Source organism: Xenopus tropicalis, chromosome 5 (assembly GCF_000004195.4).
Source record: "Xenopus tropicalis strain Nigerian chromosome 5, UCB_Xtro_10.0, whole genome shotgun sequence".
In the NCBI taxonomy this organism is placed as follows: Eukaryota; Metazoa; Chordata; class Amphibia; order Anura; family Pipidae; genus Xenopus; species Xenopus tropicalis.
In genome coordinates this window covers 146,460,899-146,482,392 of record NC_030681.2, presented here as the reverse complement: position 1 = coordinate 146,482,392, position 21,494 = coordinate 146,460,899, and the positions used below count along the sequence as shown (strand labels likewise).

The 21,494-nt window shown below is 44.3% G+C and overlaps 1 protein-coding gene across 2 annotated transcripts in view; it reads left to right on the top strand.

Moving 5' to 3' along the window:
• cd2ap (CD2-associated protein) overlaps positions 1 to 21,494 on the top strand; it is a 69,920-nt gene that overhangs the window by 34,463 nt on the left and 13,963 nt on the right. For both annotated transcript variants that reach the window (NM_001127963.1, XM_031901546.1), the window contains 8 exon segments: positions 4,119 to 4,266; positions 11,705 to 11,805; positions 15,893 to 16,013; positions 18,294 to 18,493; positions 19,218 to 19,305; positions 19,892 to 19,986; positions 20,076 to 20,174; positions 21,031 to 21,067. In NM_001127963.1, the coding sequence (NP_001121435.1) occupies positions 4,119 to 4,266; positions 11,705 to 11,805; positions 15,893 to 16,013; positions 18,294 to 18,493; positions 19,218 to 19,305; positions 19,892 to 19,986; positions 20,076 to 20,174; positions 21,031 to 21,067 (889 nt within the window).

Here is a 21,494-nt window from a genome sequence, read left to right as displayed (position 1 = left end):
GTTTGATTTAGTACTATACACAATATGGGGGTCACTGACCCCGGCAGCCAACAAACTATTGCTCTGTCAGGCTACAATTTCATAGTTACTGTTACTTTTTATTACTTATCTTTTTATTCAGACCCACCCATATTTGAGTTTGCTAATTAAACCATTGCCTGGTTGCTAGGGTAATTTGTACCCTAGCAACCATATAGCTGCTAAAGTTTCAAACTGGAGAGTTGCTGAATGAAAAGCTAAATAATTTAAAAACTACAAATAATAAAAAATGAAGACCAATTGCTAATTGTTTCAGAATAGCACTCTCTACATCATACTAAAAGGTGAGCTACCCCTTAATGTAAATGAAGAGGTCAGAAACATCACCAGAAGTGCTGATATTATATAAATAATGTACTGTGGGGCTGCGTGTTCCATAAGGTCCATTTTTGCATAGTCGAAACAAGATAAGCTGGTTACAATACAAGGGACATAGAGATAAACTGATGTCAAATTTTACTCATGGCTCCTTTCTTAAAGAGATCCTGCCATGGGGTACTTTTTATTTGTTAATGACACTGTTACATAGCAAATAATTCCCTCTGCCATTTAAAATGTTTTTCTTGAACCAACAAATGTATTTGTAGCTGTAATATTGGTGTGTAGGCGCCATCTCAGTGCATTGTGCCTGAGTCTGAGCTTTCAGCCAGCGCTACACATTAGAACTGCTTTCAGCTAACCTATTGTTTCTCCTACTCCCATGTAACTGGAGGAGTCCCAAGCCGGACTTGGATTTCTTACTATTGAGTGCTATTCTGATACCTACTGGGAGCTGCTATCTTGCTCCCTTCCCATTGTTCTGCTGATCGGCTGCTGGGGGGGGGGGGGGTATCACTCCAACTTGCAGCGCAGCAGTAAAGTGTGCCTGAGTCTGAGCTTTCAGAAGGAGCCAGGGCTACACATTAGAACTACTTTCAGCTAACCTATTGTTTCTCCTACTCCCATGTAACTGGAGGAGTCCCAAGCCGGACTTGGATTTCTTACTATTGAGTGCTGATACCTACTGGGAGCTGCTATCTTGCTCCCTTCCCATTGTTCTGCTGATCGGCTGCTGGGAGGGGGGGGGGGATATCACTCCAACTTGGGCCGGAATGAAGGGAACAGTAGAGAAGTGGCCCTACAACTTGTGATACACTGCAGTGAGTTTAAAGAACTGACTTGCACGGCCCTGGGGTGCTTTATTTCAGGAATCATTATTACTCTGTTTATCTCAATCTCATTCCCTTGGCATCCTCACCTCTCTGCTCCAATCAGAGCAAGAAACATTGCCAGAGACTCATATTGTGCTCAGTTCCGTGTAGCTGCCAGTGGCTTCCCTTACTAATCACATTACTGACAATTGACAGGCTCCGCAGCAGTCAGGCGCTTTTAATTATTCATCCAATGTTATATACGGATATCCTATTCCAACGTATAGCTGGGCCTGTGCACACATCATTGAGCCGTATATATTTGCATTTAGATAGAAGCACGGAGCTGGCTGTGTTGCAAAAATTTCCCCGATTTCCATAAAAGTTTCTGTCTCAGCTGGCAGTTAGCCCAGCCTTAGCTGCCATTCAGCGCAGTATAATAGGGAATCACCACTTTTTTTCTTTTGTGGGTATCAAAGACTTTATTAGGGGTGATTCATTGATCAATAGGGTTACACATGGCTAGTGCAGTTTACTGAAGCCTCCAGCTCTCAGCACTAAGGAGATAAAGGTTCTGTTAGAGCCACTGATGCGTGGGGGCATGTTTTCTTCAGCTCTTTCACGTTACATTCTTCTAGAAAATTCCTCTGTCTGTGACAAAAGAAAATTAGTAGGTGTTTCTGGGCAGGATGAGGGAAGGCTTGGGTGCAGGGTACGTAGGTAAGAGTTGTTACTTCAGCGTTGGATTGGACTGTACTAGCGACTCTATTGGCTTGGGCGGTGTGACTGGCCATGTAGGCACCCTTCCCTGCCTGCTATAACGTGTGTGTGTGTGTTTATGCATGTTTCTCAGTTGTTTTCTGCTGCAGGAAGTGGTGCCGTCACTTTAACCAGATTAGGCACTTGCTGATGATTTTGGGTTTGATATATTAGGCCCGAAAAGATTAGTGTAGTTTATTAATACCTGAAGCACCCAATGCAATGGAGTTTCTGTGGTTATACTGTCACCTAGAACCAAATGGAACAAGTCAGGGGAGTTGCAGGGAGTTGTCAGAGAGTGCATAGAGAATGGGGAAGCCTCTGGGAGTCCTATGAGAGGGCACATAGGATGGCGAGGGCGGGGCACAGGGGTCTGGGGGAGGGGGAGAGGGCACCTAGGATGGCGAGGGTGGTGCACAGGGGTCTGGGGGAGGGGGAGAGGGCACATAGGATGGCAAGGGCAGGGCTATGTATAAGGATCTGGGGGAGGGGAGAGGGCACATAGGATGGAGAGGGCGGGGCACAGGGGTCTGGGGGAGGAGGAGAGGGCAGGGCTATGCATAGGGATCTGGGGGAGGGGGCACATAGGACGGAGAGGGCGGGGCTATGTATAGGGATCTGGGGGAGGAGGAGAGGGCACATAGGATGGAGAGGGCAGGGCTATGTATAGGGATCTGGGGGAGGAGGAGAGGGCACATAGGATGGAGAGGGCAGGGCTATGTATAGGGATCTGGGGGAGGAGGAGGGGGCACATTGGATGGAGAGGGCAGGGCTATGTATAGGGATCTAGGGGAGGAGGAGAGGGCACATAGGATGGAGAGGGCAGGGCTATGTATAGGGATCTGGGGGAGGAGGAGAGGGCACATAGGATGGAGAGGGCAGGGCTATGTATAGGGATCTGGGGGAGGAGGAGAGGGCACATAGGATGGAGAGGGCACATAGGATGGAGAGGGCAGGGCTATGTATAGGGATCTGGGGGAGGAGGAGAGGGCACATAGGATGGAGAGGGCAGGGCTATGTATAGGGATCTGGGGTTTATGCCCGAAACGTTGCTGTGTGCACTTGAGTAAAGTCACTTTTTTCTACAACATTTCCGGAGTGCTGCTGTTTTTTCATTTTATCCTGGATATTGTTTTACCCTGGCTGAGGGTTCAGCTTGCACCTGGGGCTACAATTAGCTGGTTTGTCCATTGTGTAGCACACCTTAATCAATTTATTAGGGGAGGAGGAGAGGGCACATAGGATGGAGAGGGCAGGGCTATGTATAGGGATCTGGGGGAGGAGGAGGGGGCACATAGGATGGAGAGGGCAGGGCTATGTATAGGGATCTGGGGGAGGAGGAGGGGGCACATAGGATGGAGAGGGCAGGGCTATGTATAGGGATCTGGGGGAGGAGGAGAGGGCACATAGGATGGAGAGGGCAGGGCTATGTATAGGGATCTGGGGGAGGAGGAGAGGGCACATAGGATGGAGAGGGCAGGCCTATGTATAGGGATCTGGGGGAGGAGGGAGGGCACATAGGATGGTGAGGGCACAAAGGATGGTGAGGGCAGGGCTATGTATAAGGATGTGGGGGAGGAGGGAGGGCACATAGGATGGTGAGGGCAGGGCTATGTATAAGGATGTGGGGGAGGAGGGAGGGCACAGACTGGGGTAGAAGTGGAAAGAGCAAAGGTGTTTGTTGAGGTAGATAATAGGGTTTCATGAAGGTGCTTGTGGCCTGGGTGTGTCATGAAAACTTTGTCTTAGTAAAAAGATATAATATCTGTACAGTGTTCCAAATCAGGCAGATAAGTGTGAGAGCTCCACAGGTTTTATTGCACAATATGCGTGTTTATGCCTTGCCCATAGTAACTTGCTCTCTTGATACAGTAGTTTGTCAAGGATCTTTAGTCTTTGACTGTTAAAGCCTTAAAATGCAGTAAAATCCACATGCGGAGTAATAATATTGTAGTCACTATCTCCATGCTGAGCGGGTTAAGCAGAGGTTCTTGCATAAATACATAAGTACTAGAGCATTTGGGGCCAACTAAGATTGTTCCGTGTACATATTTACATATGCATAGATGATTTCATCCTGGCAGGGTCAGCCCAGTGCTGGCTTTTTGTGACCCAGGTTAACTTGGCCTCTAGTTGTTTCTGAGTAGCTGAATAAAATCATTTAACAGCATTTTTTTCCCTTTCTTTCAGGAAGTAAAAAAAGATCCAGAACCAAAAGAAGAGAATGTATCAAATAAAAGGGAGAAATCTGGAAATGTTGCCAGCCTGGTGCAGCGGATGAGCGTGTATGGAATCCCTGGGATGGGGCCTCCACCGCAGCCCAAATCCATCAAAAAAAGTAAGTCGGCCGCCAGATGCACTAAGTGCCAGCTGTCTCTTTATAAAGCCTCACATGGGGCCGTAACATGGATCAGCGCTAATACCCATCCTGTTTGGATGCAATTAGGGTACAAACACACCGGCAGCTTTTCTGGTGCTGCTTTTGGTGTAGTCGGAGATATACTGGTTGTTATTTCTTAAATATCCAACCTACTGCAAGGAGTTCTAATTGCTGGACTTCCCTGACGTGTATTAATTGGGCCCCAGCATTCCTGTATCACCCAGCCATCTCTAAATACCACTCTTATTTGTTGAGTGGACGACCAACCAAAGTGATGCTTGATACCCAAGCTGCCTGACACCCCGCTAACTTTCAGGGGGTTACTTTCTTTAACTGAACTTTTAGTATGTTATAGAATGGCTAATTCTAAGCCACTTTTCAATTGGTCTTCATTTTTTCTTTTTTTATAGTATATTGTTTTGCTTCTTTCCAGCTTTCAAATGGGGGTCACTGACCCCGGCAGCCAAAAAACTTTTGCTCTGGGAGGCTAAAATTTAACTCTTCGTGTTCCTTTTTATTATTACTTATCTTTCAATTCAGGCCATCTACTATTTATATTTAAGTCTTTCAAATCAATGCCTGTTTGCTAGGTTCATTTGGACCCTAGCAACCCGATAGCTGATGAAATTCCAAACCGGAGAGCTGCTATATAAGGGTGAAGACACACGGAGCTGCTAGTAGCAGCTACTCTTTCACGGCTGCTAAACGCCAGAAAATCCCCTGCCATAGACAATACTGAGAATTGCCTCTGCTAAAACACACTTAGGGGCACATTTACTAATCCACGAACGTCAGAAAAGTGTCCGAATGCGTTTTTTTCCGTAATGATTTTGCGACTTTTTCGAGCTCTCAAAACGAAAAAGTCGTGACAATTCGCGAAAGTCGTAATGGCTATGAAAAAGTCGCCACAATTCACGAAAGTCAAAATGGCTATGAAAAAGTCACCACAATTCACGAAATTTGTAATGGTTATGAAAAAGTCGCCACAATTCACGAAATTTGTAATGGTTATGAAAAAGTCGCCACAATTCACGAAATTTGTAATGGTTATGAAAAAGTCGCGACAATTCACGAAAGTCAAAATGGCTATGAAAAAGTCACCACAATTCACGAAATTTGTAATGGTTATGAAAAAGTCGCCACAATTCACGAAATTTGTAATGGTTATGAAAAAGTCGCCACAATTCACGAAATTTGTAATGGTTATGAAAAAGTTGCGACAATTCGCGCAAGTCATAACGCCTACGAAAAAGTCGCAAAATGTTCCTTTTCGAATCCGAATTTTTCCCATTCGAATTTGTGGATTAGTAAATCAACCCCTTAAGGTCCCCATACACGGGCCGACTATAGCTGCCGATATGGGTCCCTTGGACCGATTCGGCAGCTAATCGGCCCGTGTATGGGCAAAACAGAGCTGCCTGGCCGACCGATATCTGGCCTGAAATTGGCCAGATCTCGATCGGCCAGGTTAGAAAATCCGGTCGGATCGGGGACCGCATCGGCTCGTTGATGCGGTCCCCGAACCGACTGCCCCATAAGCTCAAATGTAATCCGATCGTTTGGCCCCAGGGCCAAACGATCGGATTATTTTTTTTTAAAGTCCCTTGCTACCCGATATCGCCCACCCGTAGGTGGGGATATCGGGTGAAGATCCGCTCGCTTGGCGACATCGCCAAGCGAGCGGATCTTATAGTGTATGGCCACCTTAAGAGACAGTTATCAGTAAAGCATTGTCTATGTTAGTAGCAACGACAAGTAGCTGCTACTAGTAGCTGTGTGTGTCTTCACCCTAAAAGGCTAAATTATTCACTTATATATGTTATATAATTATATATTATATCACTCAGTACATCATACTAAAAGTTAAGGGTAAACAACCCCTTTAATCGGTCACTTGCAGAGCATCAGCAACCGCCAGCGCAAGGCAGTAGTGTCACATGTTGTCACCATGTGTCATCAGCCTTTTATTTATGTTTGCTTTTCCGTTCCAGTGTTATCTAATCCTCCCCGCTGAATCACTCACATAAATGCCCTTTTATGCCTACAGGAGTATATTGATCAATACTCCAGTGGGTTGATGCACCGACTGTAGCAGGGCCAAAGTCTCTTTGGGCAGAACTCACAATAAACCAGAGACAGGATACATGGTGTATAACTAATAAGCACATTACATGCTGCCAGGGTGGGTATAAGCAGGATCTGGGTATGGAGTGTGGATCCTTGCTGTACTGATTTACAAAACAGCATGTTTATATATATATATATATATATATATATATATATATATATATATATATATATATATATAAATATATATATATATATAAATCTTCAGTAGTGTAACAGGCACTCACGATAAGGCAATGGAAATTGCCTGGGTGCAGTACAAAAAATGCAGAAATAGATACAAAATGGAAGGTACCGCACTCACAGGACTTAAAAGGAAAATATTTATTTTACTTACAACATAACATCTAACATTTCGGGTGCCACTGCAGAGAAAGGCTGCAGTGGCAGCCGAAACGTTAGATGTTATGTTGTTAGTAAAATAAATCTTTTCCTTTTAAGTCCTGTGAGTATATATATACTCAGGAGACATGAATATCCTGTAAATTATATCCTTATTAACGGTGCTTAGTGATTGCATCAGTTACACAGGGTGCTCAGTGAGGTCATTTCTGTCACATGACTTGCTGAAACTTGTGTATTATAATAAATAATGGTTCCCTGTTGTAAAATTCTTGCTACTACACGATGTATAATGTTTCCTGTGCCGCTGGCTGCCACACAAGCCCAAAGCATCATGGGCCCACCCATATTTATAAAGCTGGCCATACACGCACCAATATAGTTGTACAAAACATCGTTTCCTAGGATTTTTGGACCATGGGAGGGCTCCATATTATTATCCCAATAATTTTCGTACCATGGTGATTGGTCATTTAGATGATTGGACAGGTTTAACCCTTCCGTATCATCATTTACATAAGCAAATTAGGATTTGGATTCATTTCGGTATTTGCCTAAATCTTTTACAAGGGATTTGGGGTTTGGCCGAATCTGAAACTAGTGGATTCGGTGCATCTGTTTTCAGAACATCCTCCAATTTGTTATTTTTAGGGCTTTATTCTACAATCTCAGTCTGAAGGTTAGTTTCAAAGCGTTGCATTTAAATGTACCATCGATATCCGGATATTTAGACTAAAATATGAAAGTGTATGGCCCCTTTAAGAGTTGGCAAGGCGTTTTTTCATCATATGTTGCTCCTTTTTATCTCCAAACAACAAGCTTTTGGTGATTGCGAGCAGAGGGTTCAGTCCTATAGCACTTTGTATCCAAAAGGAGATTGCAGGGTTCCTCCTAATGACTCTACTGTGCGGCTGGTGTTTGTGCAAGCAACGCTGTGCGGTGGAACAGTGCAACACTACTTCTTTGCAGTTAACAGATGACAACTTCTATCAATCCCCTACAATTACTCTGTACAGCCCGCAGAATAACATACCTTTCTCCCTACATTCAGATTTATTTTTCTGTATTTCAATCGGTTTTTTTAGTTACTTCCTTGTCTGGTATGAAGCTCCACCCCCTTTTGCTTTCCGAGCCCTCCTTCTCTCTCTTAGGGCTCTGGCACACGGGGAGATTAGTCGCCCGCGGCAAAACTCCCTGTTCGCGGGCGACTAATCTCCCCGAGTTGCCTACCCCTGCCATCCCACTCGCGAGTCTTTTTCGGCGATTTGCGCAAAATCGCGCCGCCGCGTCTGCCATCCCGCCGGTGACTTACATGTTCGCCGGTGGGATGGCAGGGGTAGGCAACTCGGGGAGATTAGTCGCCCGCGAACAGGGAGTTTTGCCGCGGGCGACTAATCTCCCCGTGTGCCAGAGCCCTTACTGTGATGACCTCAAAGAGGTGCCTACTGGGCATGCCTGATTGATTTTAATTGGAGCAGAGGCAGCAAGCATTCACAGTAGGCACCTCTTTGATGTCTCTATATAGTCGGAGAGAGAAGGAGGGCTCAGAAAGCAAAAGGGGCGGAGCTTCACGCTTGACAAGGTGCAGTTCCAATGCTTGTAATAGAGAAACAAAATAAATCTGGATGCAGGGAGAAAGGTATGTTATTCTGGGGGCTGTACAGAGTCATTTTAGAGATATAAAGTTAGGGAAATAAAACATAACTGTGCATAACACTTTTTTAACCCACGGATTGCTGCGGTAGTTGTGCACTTCTCACTTACTAATTAAACTAAATATGTAATTTGGCCAGGGGTGGGCAAACTTTTGCATTCAGCTGTATGTCTTGAAGCACCCATATAGACCTATTGTTCTCTTAGTGATGTGTGGGTCGGCCCAAAATCTGTAGATCAGGCAGGTTTGGAACACAAGATTTGCAGGTCAAGGGCAGGGTTGGGCCAATCTCTTTGTTCTGCCCTCCCCTCCCACGACATAACTATGCCCTGCCCCTGGCAGCCTCCATCTATGGGGTACAACTACTTAATCTGTCAGAGGGGACAAGCTGGGTGCAAGTGTGTATAAATAGAGGTTAATTGCTGCTTCGGGTTAGGAGCGGGGCAGGTTAGGGTGGGGTCAGACTTTATCATCATCATCATCGTTTTTTATATATATATATGCCAGCAAATTACGCAGCGCTTCACAATAAATGTAAAAAAAACAACAAGGTTATACAGAGTAACAATAGGATCAGAGGGCCCTGGTCGCAAGAGCTTACAATCTACAGCTTTATACATAACTTACGTGTTGTGACCCAGCTCCCCCCTACCCCCTTTACCCCCCTGATTGCGACCCTGTATTATCAGTCACTCTCTTTAACCACTCCCTGGTTACTAAGGTAAATTGAACCCTAGCAACGAGATGACTGATGAAATTCCAAACTGCAGAGCTGTGGAATAAAAAGTAAAATAAAGTGCCAATAATAAGAAAAGAAACCAATTGCAAATGGCCTCAGAATATTACTCTCTACATCATACTAAAAGTTAACTCAGAGCTGAAGAACCCCTTTAACCTGCCTGTATGTTTTTGGAGCGTGGGAGGAAACACAGACACGGGTAGAACATACAGACTCTTTACAGATGAAGTGATTGGACAAGCTGTTTGCAGGGAGTGAATGTGCAGTGTGATTAGGAATAAAGAGATGTGTGTATGCTGAGAGAGCGTCGGGCCCCGAGTCACTCCTGCGTTGGTTCCGTAGGTCGCTTTTTTGTTTGCTTACGTACTCGCTGTGTGACCCCACTCCTGGCTCGGGTAGCTCTCCACAAACATTGCGTAATTTGGAAATTTTACTGTGGCTTTGCTTTGCCCAGCGGAGCCCACGCTCAATAACTGCACTAGATCTCCATCGGAACCTTGCATAGGATAACTGTTAAGAGAATATTATGGGTGAGGACATACGGAGCTACTAGTAGCAGCTACTTGTCACGGCTGCTAAATGCCAGAAAATACCGTGCCATAGACAATACTGAGAATTGCCTCTGCTAAAACACACAGAGACAATTATCAGTAAATGATCAGCATTGTCTATTTTAGTAGCCATTACAAGTAGCTGCTACTAGTAGCTCCGTGTGTCTTCACCCTAAAAGCAGGTCTGCACATAGATGAGGGAACATTTAGGGCCGGTGGGATGACATACGCGGCGCCGTGATTTGCCATCCCACCAGCGATTTACATTCTCGCCAGTGGGATTGCATTTCGGGAGATTAGTCGCCTGTATCAAGAGATATTTGTTGCGGGCGACTAATCCCCCCCGTCTGCCACGGCCCTTAAAGGGAGTGATATGCTACCCAAGCAGTATGATGTAGAACAGGGTACATGGGACAGAGTGTATTTGGAATTCATTTGCTCTTTCTGTTATGTCTCTTTCCAACTAGAAAGCACTCACTCTACGACTGTTTTATTGCTCCTCTTTCTGTCTATGCCCTTGTCTCTCCCATCTTTCAGCCACTGCCTGCTTGCTTTGGTCACGGAGACCCCAAGAACCCCATAAAGCTTTAAGAAGTTCAATAATCCCTTTGTTAGTCCCTTTCTTACTGGAAAAACCAAATAAACTATAGAGGTGCTCTGTGTTAGCTCAGCTGCAAAAAATGAGTAAATGTACCTTACATAGAAAGACACAGACACTCTCCATTAGGTGCTTCTTTGTGCAAAAATTCTTACATCCTTTTATCCAGCAGTTCAAAAAGTACAACCAGAACTGAAGCTTAAAGAAAATATAAGCTTTGTCTCTTGGAAATAAATAAAAAATTCTGTATGTTTCAGAGTTGGTTATTTTGAAAAGACTAGTAGGGATGCACCGAATCCACTATTTTTAGGATCCAGCCAAACCTAAATCCTTTGCGAAAGATTCAGGCAAATACTGAACCAAATGCTTATTTGTATATGTTGTCGTTAATGAAGGCCGTGGATCATTAGGGCTGTGGCACACGGGGAGATTAGTAGCCTGCGACAAATCTCCCTTGTCGTGGGCGACTAATCTCCCCGAAATGCCGTCCCATCCGCGAGAATGTAAATTGCCAGTGGGATGGCATACGCGGCGCCATGATTTCCCTGAGGCAACTTAAGTTGCGGCGCCGCTTATGCCATCCCAATGCCAGTGGGATGGCATTTCGGGGAGATTTGTCGCGGGCACAGCCCTTAACCTCTGGGCTGGGGCAGTAAGTTCAGTGTATAACATACATAGAATAATGCAGCATTTCTGCCCACAGTCTTTCTTGGGCTGGGGCTTTACAGAGCTGCCCAGGGTTCCCAGCATGGTGGTGCTAGGTTATTCTAGCAAAGTGTTACTTCTGAAAACAAAGTGCATTTTTTTTGGGGGGGGGGGAGTGTAAGTAACTGCATCTGGATTAACAGGTTTACAAGTAGCATCCCAATGCAGTGTCTGGGTTAAGGCTTTATTGGCCTATAAATAACACAAAGTCACATTTAAAAATAACTCCCATTAAAGGTTAGTTCTCCTGTGAATAACAACTTGCAATAATTTGCTGCTTTTGATTGGATGCCGCTCTGTGACTCACAAGCTGCCAAATACTAGTTTAGCTAGCCAACTTGTGGGGACCAGGGCCTAAAGGCATTTTGGGTGAAGACACACGGAGCCACTAGTAGCAGCTACTTGTCACAGCTACTAAAATAGACAATGCTGATCATTTACTGATAATTGGTTCTACGTGTGTTTTAGCAGAGGCAATTCTCAGTATTGTCTATGGCAGGGGATTTTCTAGTGTTTAGTAGCTGCTACTAAGTAGCTCTGTGTGTCTTCACCCTTAGAGCTGCCAGTAAGCAGCATTTCCTCCTTGGCAGGCACAGCCAACTTCACATTGAGTTTGTTTGTTTTGTAGGACTATTTGGTCTTTTCAGTAAAGGTAAAATAATCCCCTCTGTTTATTTCAGAATCCAAAAAGCGCCAGTGCAAGGTCCTGTATGAGTACATCCCGCAGAACGAAGATGAACTGGAGCTGAAAGTGGGGGAAGTCCTGGATATCATTGAGGAGGTATGAGGGCTGGCTTCCAGTATAACCTGTAGCTAGCACTAACGCAAACTACAATTGCTCTTTTTTCATGTTTTAGATTTTACATTTACTTTTAAAGCGTTCCTGTAAGGCAGGCACCTACATGAAAAAGAGTTTATTCATTTTTTCATTAGGGTGAATGGAAGTATGGCATGGTAGATACAAAAGCACACACATCAAATGTTTGTTTGCCTGATAAAACAAGGGCTTTCCTGCCCTCCAGCTTGTATAGATTAATAAGGTGCCCCAGGCCCTGGGTTTTTTTGCAGTAATGAGTGCAAGTGTGCGCTGCCAGTACAAAGCATATTCCTGCTCAGCTGCTGCTGCTCTCTTCTTATGGGAGTTTGTGTTCAGCATTGCATATACAGTTCCACTATACATGAACTAGAAATATTAATGCTTATGTATGGTTAAGTTATTTGAAACAGCTCGAGGAGAGCGCACTTCTGCTACTTTGTTTCAAGAGTCAGAACCAGAGAACAGAAATCCAAGAAAAACATTGCTTTTATTTGTAATTGCATTTTACATAACGTTTAAAGGAACAGTAACACCAAAAAATTTTTATATTTCAAAGAAATTAAACTATAATGTACTTCTGCCCTGCACTGGTAAAAGTTTTGGGTTTGCTTCAGAAACATTACTAGAGTTTATATAAACCCTGGTGTGTAGCCATTTGGGGCAGCCATTCAAAAGAAGAAAAGGCACAGGTTATATAGCAGCTAACAGATAAACCCTGTAGAATACAATGGTGTCTTATCTGTTATCTGCTATGTAACCTGTGCCTTTTTTCCAGCTTGAATGGCTGCCCCCATGGCTACACAGCAGCTTATTTATATAAACTATAGTAGGGTTCCTGAAGCAAACACCCCAGTTTTGGCAACAGTACATTATATTTCAATTACTTTAAAACACTTTCATTTTTTGGTGTTACTGTTCCTTTAAGACTAATGGCACACAGGGAGGTTTGTTGCCCTCAGTTAGATATGGGTTACCACTTAATTGGAGAGTTTTATTCCCCTGAGTTGCCCAGATTCAACCACAGGCGACTAATTTCCCAATGTGCCATTAGCCTAAGGCAGTCTTTCTCCCTGTTCCCTTTTTTCTCGCTTTTTTCTTTCTCTCACTCCTCCTTTTTATCCCTCTTTCACTTTAAAAGAGGAACTCCAGCCTCTAAAATTTGCTAAAGAGCCCCACACAGCACAGAAACCCAAAATATACTTATCATTGTCATCTGCGCCTTCAAAAAGCATGAATTGTTATATGCTGAAATCCAGCTGCAAAACAGTTCTCTTTCTGCATCATTTGAAATCCTGGCAGAGGAGGAGGGACTAAAACACTGTTGCAAATTGTAACAACTTCTCCACAGCTTACAGGCAGCATGCAGGAACTACATAACCCACAATGCACTGGGATGTTCCTTTCCTTACTGACATCATGTGTGCAGGGGATTGTGGGATTGGGAGGATGCAGGCTGAGGACAAGTGACTACTGTTACATTTTATTTGAGTCACAAAGTAGCCAGCCTGATCAGCAGGGGAACAGGGGGCGGGGCTTAGGGAACGGTTCCAAACCATATTATTACATTAAATATCATGAAACGGCTGCATATTTTTAAATGTATGTATATTGCAAACTTGCTTGTAGTTATGAATCCTTTTCAAAAAGCTTAAGTTGTGTTTGGGTAGAGTTGCCCTTTAAAACCCAGTTTATACAGATGCTTTTATCTTTTATCTCTAGCCCTATTCCAGCAGAGCATTCCTATTTATCACTGTTTGTTCTTTCCTGGGACTTTGCATTTGATAAAGACATTATGCTCGGAGCGAATGTACCTTTGATTGCTGGCCAAGGCATTATTCCGCTCATTTGGAGCGCACATGGGGAACACTGCAAGCGCTCATTGGCTTCATGTGAAGTCACAGCTGGCATTTCCTCGTGGGTTCCTGTTACACAACATCATAAACCCACATTTGTTTCTCTGCTAATAAGAACGGCAATCTGCGCGCTGTAAGGAAGCCCCTCTAGGGGACCAGCCACACCGTTTAGAGGCCACTGAGCCATACAAAAAGAAAGTGAACGTTCATTAGCTGTAGCAAGTTAAAGAATAGAAAAAAAACATTCATTTTAAAGTAAATTGCCCAGAAGACTGGGGAGAATCCTATTGGAAGCTCCAGTTTGCCTAAAGGTGGCCGTGCATGGTAAGATTTGTTTGTTTGGTGGGATTTGCCAAGAGCAAATCTTTTCCCCACTATGCCCACCTCGGGCCAAATGATCTAGTGATGTGCGGGGTCGAGAAAACCCTGACCCTAACCCGCCCACAACCCGTACCCTACCCGACCCATCTTCTCCCTTCTGTTTATAGACCCGCGCCCAACCCGACCTGCAATGACGTCACCAAAGGGACGGGGGCATGTTGGGCGCATGTCTATAAATTCACGAACCGGAAGAGGAAGCCCGCAGTGTTAGGTCGCGGGCGGGGAGGGCAAGCGGAAGTGCCAAAGATGGGCAGAACCCGCCCAACCTGCAGGTATCGGGCCGGCCCGCACATCACTAAAATGATCGCATTACAATAAAGAGGATATGAGAAGTCGGACTGAAGACTGCATTAGTGAGCAGAAAATCAAGCCTGTCTGATCAACATCTGGATGATTTTTGGCTAGGTATCGGTTTGGGGGGCCCTTTTGGAGGGCCCCATACATGGGCAGATAAGCTTTCGGTCCCAAATTGGCAGCTTAAACCTTCCCATATATGGCCACCTTTAGAAGGAGCAGAATTCCTTCCTCCCTCCTTGGATTTGTATTGCATAATAGTATTACTGACATTAATATTGTATTTTCTAATTTGCTAAAGAGGCAGCCAGCCGTTTCTTGGAAAGGTCTAATGTGTCTGCTAATCAAAAGCTTCAGGGAGAAAGTGTAAGGGAAGTGTGAGGGCACAGTCACACGTGGTGTACGCTCCAACTTCCTTGCCTGCGTTTGGTAATCAGGCGGAGAAAATGGGATCAGCCTGGGTGCAGCTACACGGAGCAGCCCGATAAATTACCGTAATATTATTCCTTATAAAGCACAGTTCTACAAGAATAGTCCCATTAGCCAGTAACGATGCAAGCCCCTAGGTCAGGCAGGTTCTGGCCAACCAATTACTTGTGGGCAAGTTGTTGGCTTAAATCTGCCCAGTGCCCACCTCTCCGGGGATGTCACATTTGATCCTACTTCCTCTCTCCTTCTTTGCTGCCCAGCTCTTATTCTTAAGCTGGCCATACACATTACAACTACGGTCATTCCTGAGACCATTGGGCTGAATTGTCAGATGTAGTAGAAACAATAGGAATTCTACCCCTATCCGACGATTCAGCCCTAAACACAACTTTTGCTCGGGCACCGGGAATCGTTTGTCCCACCCGATTACTAAGACGACTAATATCCAAATTTAGTTTTGTTTATAAATTGCAGAAAGATGTTCTATAAATTTGTGTTACAATTGGTATTCCCTGGAGCCAAACATAACGATGCTTAGGGTCTGACGTCTTTTTTTTTAACAATTCTGTTTATTGAGAAAAATGCATTCAGTTGCCATACATTTGTATTAGAGAGTCGTTTAGTTGTCCAGTTTTCTCATAATAAAGTTTAATACAAAACTAAATAAACAATAAACATGACATTCTACAAAAAAAAAAAAAAAAAACATGTTTTCAGCATATTTATTTCTTGTGCACCTGGGTGATGGGGCATTGGGTGTCCCAGTGGGGTGCGGGGTGTTGACCTGTACTACTGTTGGAGAGTTCTTGATGTAGTACTCTGAGGGGGGAAAGGGGGGGTATTTTATGCCGACGTGCTTGGGTGGGCATTAAGGTGGTGTGTTCTGCGAGGTTTCTAGCCTTCTTCTACTGGGTCTAGCCAGTCACCCCAAACTTTTACTTTTCTAGGCAGTTCCTTCTCATATATGTTAGTTTGTACAACGGGGATGCCTTAGTGACTATATTTATCCAGAATGGTATTGTGGGGCCCGAGTTCGATTTCCTGGGTCTGACGTATTTAGCAGAAAAGTAATCAGAGCTCTTTTTGTTTGTAAGGTAGAAGAAGGCTGGTGGAGTGGAAGCAACAGCGGCAAATCCGGCCTCTTTCCTTCCAACTTTGTAAAAGAAATTGATCTGTCGGACGATGGAGAGAGTCAGGAGAGCACTGAAGATTCAGGTAAAATCCTCCTGTTATTTAACCTAAATTCCCTATAATCCTGGCAGCAGAGGGGCTCCCTGCTTCCCTCCAGAATAAGATAATAAAAGGCAGTTCTGCAGACGCTTGGGTCCCGGGTTCATTTTGCCGGAAATAAACAAAGTGCCGCCATCACATGTACCAGGGTCTGAGAGCGTGAACTGAGTCTATAGCTTTGGGCAAATATTTGTACTGTAAGGGTAAAGGTGGCCATACACGCACCGATATTATCGTACGAAACCTCGTTTCGTACGATAATCGGTGCGTGTATGGCATGTCAGCGAGCCGACCGATATCGCAGGAAGCTGCTGAAATCGGTCGGCTCGCCGATCGGCCAAGTTAGAAAATTTTGATCGGGCGCCATAGAAGGCGCCTGACCAAAATTCTCCCTTCAGAGCTGAATCGGCAGAAGGAGGTAGAAATCCTATTGTTTCTACCTCCTTACCTGCCGATTCAGCCCTGAATGGTGTGTACGAAACATCGTGAGATCGCCACGTGTATGGCCAGCTTAACTCTCACCAAATCCACCCAGCAACTGTGTCGTTAATCAGTTACCAGATCACTAATTAACTTTCCAGTGTTACTGAAGTAGGCAAACAAAGTGCAAACACGGCTCTTGTAGATATAATGCAATACTGTTTCCCAAGAACTCAGGGGTGTAACCGTGCTCACCTCACTTTTTAGGGTGATGTCATATGGAGCACTTTACTGGATGGAGCACTATTACCTGGCGAGAAATCCCCTCTCCCACAGGCGATGAAGCCCACGGCAATACCTCTGCCCCCTCAGTTCTGTTTGAATTTGATTGTAATTGAAAATACAGAAGGGAGGCAGTTCTGAGCGATTACTGGGGCTGTGTTATGACAATTCAGTTGGAAGTGAAGGGGCAGGTGCTGTTGGGCGCTTAGTTGCCCACAGGAAAGGAGATTCTCGCTGGGTGATAAAGTGCCCCATATAATATTGCTCTTTTTTCCTTAGCGTGGACTTGGGTTGGTGGGTTGGTGCTTTTTATCTTGAGAAAGGACTATGTCTCGCTATCAGGGCCACCTCAACAAAATAAGGGGCCTAAGACTGAGGATTACATATACAGTGTTTGTTTCCAGCAAGGCATAATGAGTATTGCATTAACCTTACATGTCAGTAAGATCATTCCAGAAAATGGATAATGGGCATTACATAAATCTCAGACACGCCAGTAAGATCATTCCAGAAAATGGATAATGGGCATTACATAAATCTCAGACATGCCAGTAAGATTAATTTAAAAAAAAAAAATGGATAATGAGCATTGCATTAACCACAGACATGCCAGTAAGATCACTCCAGAAAATGGGCGTTGCATTAACCACAGACATGCTAATAAGATAACTGCAGAAAACAAAGGAGCATTGCATTAACTCTAAAAATGTCATTAAGATCACTTCAGAAAGTGGGTAATGAGCAATACGTTAAACCCAGACATGCCAGTAAGATCACTGCAGAAAATGGATACTGAACATTGCTCTAACCCCAGACATGCCAGTAAGATCACTGCAGAAAATACATAATGAACAGTGCATGAACCCCAAACATGAAAAGTAAAGGCCATACTTGCAGAAGCAGGACACCACAAACGTTTTTCTCTCCCAAACTCTCAAGCTATTTGTCTCCTTATGCTCGGCTTAAGACTAAAGCTCCAGTACAATTTAAGCCCTTTCAAGAAATGTCCCCAGGTAGAAAGCCCATTTTTGCCTTGCAGTTTATAAATGTCCACTTCCATCTGAGTATGACAAACCTATCTACAAATCTATAGATTTGCCTTGAGTGAGAGCTGCCATGTTGTTTAGCTCTGCTTACATAGCAGTGTAGCGCTGCCACCTTGTGCTACCTATTGAGAATGGCATTTCTATTCCTTTATGGCAGCTAAAGCTATAAGCTGACATTTAGGGCCCTTGCTGCATAAAGCTAGGGTGTATTTTTTCAACCTCATCTCTAATACTTCAACCAACGTGTCATTTAAACACCACTGCCTTGTTTTTAGTGAAAGTGGGACCCTAGCAACCCCAGTGACTGTGACATTTCAGACTAGAGAACAACATATGAAGACCAACTGCAAGGTGTCACTGTCTATGGCATGTTAGTTTTTATTGTAACACAACAATGTTCCATTGCAGTCTAGATGCAAGTTGTATTGCCACTAAAAGTATGTTACCAATTCCCCTCGGTCTGTACATACCGCCCCCTGATGGGCAAGACAGTAACTGTCATCTTTCTCTTCCACAGAGCCATCTGTCACAACTCCTATAGCAACGCCGGCCTCCCCTGTACTGTCCCCAGCGAATGGACCTGATGCCTCCCCATTAGCCACGGCACAGCCAAAGAAGGTCATGGGAGTCGGCTTTGGGGACATTTTCAAAGAAGGCTCTGTGAAACTCAAGACTAGACTGCCAGCTCCTGAGCCAGAAGTGAAAAAGCCCGAAAAGGTAAACCTTGCTCTCTGGAAATTCACTTTTATATCTGTAAATATTTGTCATATGTACATAAGACCCGCAAACCGTCCTGTACCCGCGACCCACCGACCTGCAATCTAAATCCTACCGCAGCTTTTCTTGCGGGTACCTGACTCACTGCAGGACTCAGCCATGAATCTATTGCAAGTAAAGCCCGTATTTTACTACAGGTGTTACTCACGTAACTATTTCTGCTTTCTTTCTGGTGGTAAACAGCAATACTGTCTTGCTTCTTGGCAGGGTACATAAGATTTCCCCTCATACAGTGTCGGACTGGGCCACCAGGATACCAGGGAAACTCTCTGTGGGCCCAGTTGTGAGTGGGCCCTCCTGCTCCTGACCATTTGGCCTGTTTCATTATCTTTCCCTATTTCTGAATGGGAACAAAGAAGAGAAATCGATGGAAGAATAGATGCTAGCATGTAAATAAAAGAGACTAGGAGAATAAAGAGGTTGGGTGAGGAAAAGAGGAAAATAGTTTGAAGAGTGGGCCTAGGGTCTAAGGCTTTCTGGTGGGCCCGTGGGGTCCCAGTCCAACACTGCCCTCATATTAGAACCCAACTAAACTTAGAACTCCTTTTTTCACCATACTAAGCCTAATGCTCCTCTGGCTTCTTCCTTGTTCTGATTGCCGTGTTTGTTACCAGAAAGCATATAGTGCCACTGTGTAATATTTTTTTCTGTTCTCTTTTACCAGCCATTACCAGTTCAGCCATCAGGTACCAAGGTTCTGCGCTCAACAAGCTCTGATGCTTCAAGAACAGAGACGGACAGTAAACCCAAAGGTGCAAATCCAGTTACAATTTATTTATTTAAATCAGTGCTCTGTAAGTTACTGGGCCTTAGGGCTGTGACACACGGGGAGACCCGCAACAAATCTCCCTTGTCGCGGGCGACTAATCTCCCCGTGTGTCACAGCCCTAAGGCCCAGTAACTTGACTAATCCCCCCAATATGCCATCCCACCGGTGAAAATGTAAATCGGTGGGATGGCATTGGCATGCATGGCACTGCGATCGGCAACTTAGGCGATTGCGCCAAATCGCCGCGTATGCCATCCTACCGGTGTTGTACATTTTAGCCGGTGGGATGGCATATCGGCTGTCACGGCCCTTATGATCCAAAGGCATCTGCCGCTGGATTCTGTGTCAGAGCAGACAGTAGGTATGGCCCCAGCCTGCAAAGAGGAATAAAAGCTGGCAGTTTATATAGTTTTTTCTGTTTCTTTTACGTAGCCCAACTGAACAAGTACATTGAAATGGATTTTTTCCCCTTTAATACTAAGCCAAACTCTGTTGCTCAAGTGTTGTCAGTTTGAATGGCACAGAGAGAGATTATAGTGTAACCATGTGTCTTGTGCTCTTTCCCATAGCCAAGGAGATCTGCAAGGCGCTGTTTAACTATGAGTCTGTGAACGAGGATGAACTTTCATTTAAGGAAGGAGATATTATTCACCTGACTAGTAAAGTAAGTGTTCTGCTACATCGCACAAATCCCTGAGCTCCCCGTTGGTTTTCTGCTGGTATGTAACAGTGCTGGCAATCCTGTCATTGCAGGAGACTGGTGACCCAGGCTGGTGGAAAGGAGAACTGAACGGCAAGGAAGGAGTTTTCCCCGACAACTTTGTTGCAATAATACAAGATTCTGAAAAAGAGGTAAGTTTAAGAGGCAACAATTAGAGTCTCAGTTGGAGGCTGAGGACAGTCGACTACTAAGTCTTAAAGTAGCCAGCCAGATCAGCAGGGGGGCGGGGCTTAGGGTACTGTTCCAAACATATTATTACATTAAATATCATGAAAAGGCTGCATATTTGTATATTGCAAAGTTGCTTGAAATAGCTTAAGTTGTGTTTGGGTGAAGTTCCCCTTTATTGGTTAGATTGTTCAGGGAAATTGCCTAACTGTATCGGTTCATTTGAATCATACATTGTGTTAGTGAAAACAGGGCTTGGTCGGAGCAAACATACCTGTCCGGCTTTCACAAGTGTTGAACCAAAATACTGTGTTACGTAAAAGGTTATATAATATAGAACTTTTATTAAAAGTGTATTTAAACTCACTAGAGGGCACCAGAGCACTGTATGTACCATTATCCTGAGTAAATGTACATTGCTCCAGTCTTGAGCATACGGCTTTGCCCACTGCTTCAAAATGCTATAAGATGCTGCTTGAATATAGATATAAAATTGTAAGGAGAGCTTAAGCATAACAAATAAGGCTAGAAATGCCAGTGTTTTGGGCTTCCTTACTATCGCAAAGGTAAAAATAAAAAGAGTTATATTAAAAAGTCGGGGAGCTCCCGTGGGCAACTGTGAAGGCCTGAATCATTGCTGTTATAGGGCTGCTGAACCTCTGGGCTGGGACAGCAAGTTGCTGTTGCTGAATGTAGCTCAGGAATGGCTAATAACGTATGTGCCTTTTGCCCAAATACACACAATCTTGGCAATACAATAAGGTTGGGTTATTTTGTTATAATGAGCCTAGTTGTATTATATTTGTAATCTCGTTACAGAAGCCAAAGAAGCCACCACCTCCTATTAAAAGCCCAGGTATGTAATACTCCTTTATATTATATCTCCGTATCAGGGGAACTCTCCATATAGCTGAGTTTTACAGCAAATATTCCCGTGAATAATATCCTCTTGATGACGAGGGTATATTCGGTCACATTCGCAACTGCCTGTAAAATAAGCAGCGCGTATTCCAAATTCATTTCATTATCTGCAATCTGGAGCTGACATTGGGCATTGATTGCAGTAATGAAGGGCAGGAACCTCATGTATCCTCTTTTTATATAATACAGCTGATCTAGAGGGGGGGGGGAGCCACCCTTGGCATTCTTATTAAATCTGCCTTATCTAGCAATCTGCACGTGGGGTCCTGAGCAGTGTTTACAGAAGGCGTTACTGTCTGCTGATTAAAATCACCTTCTTGTAAATTACAGAATGCAGAGCAGTAGCAGGACTCCTAGTATGG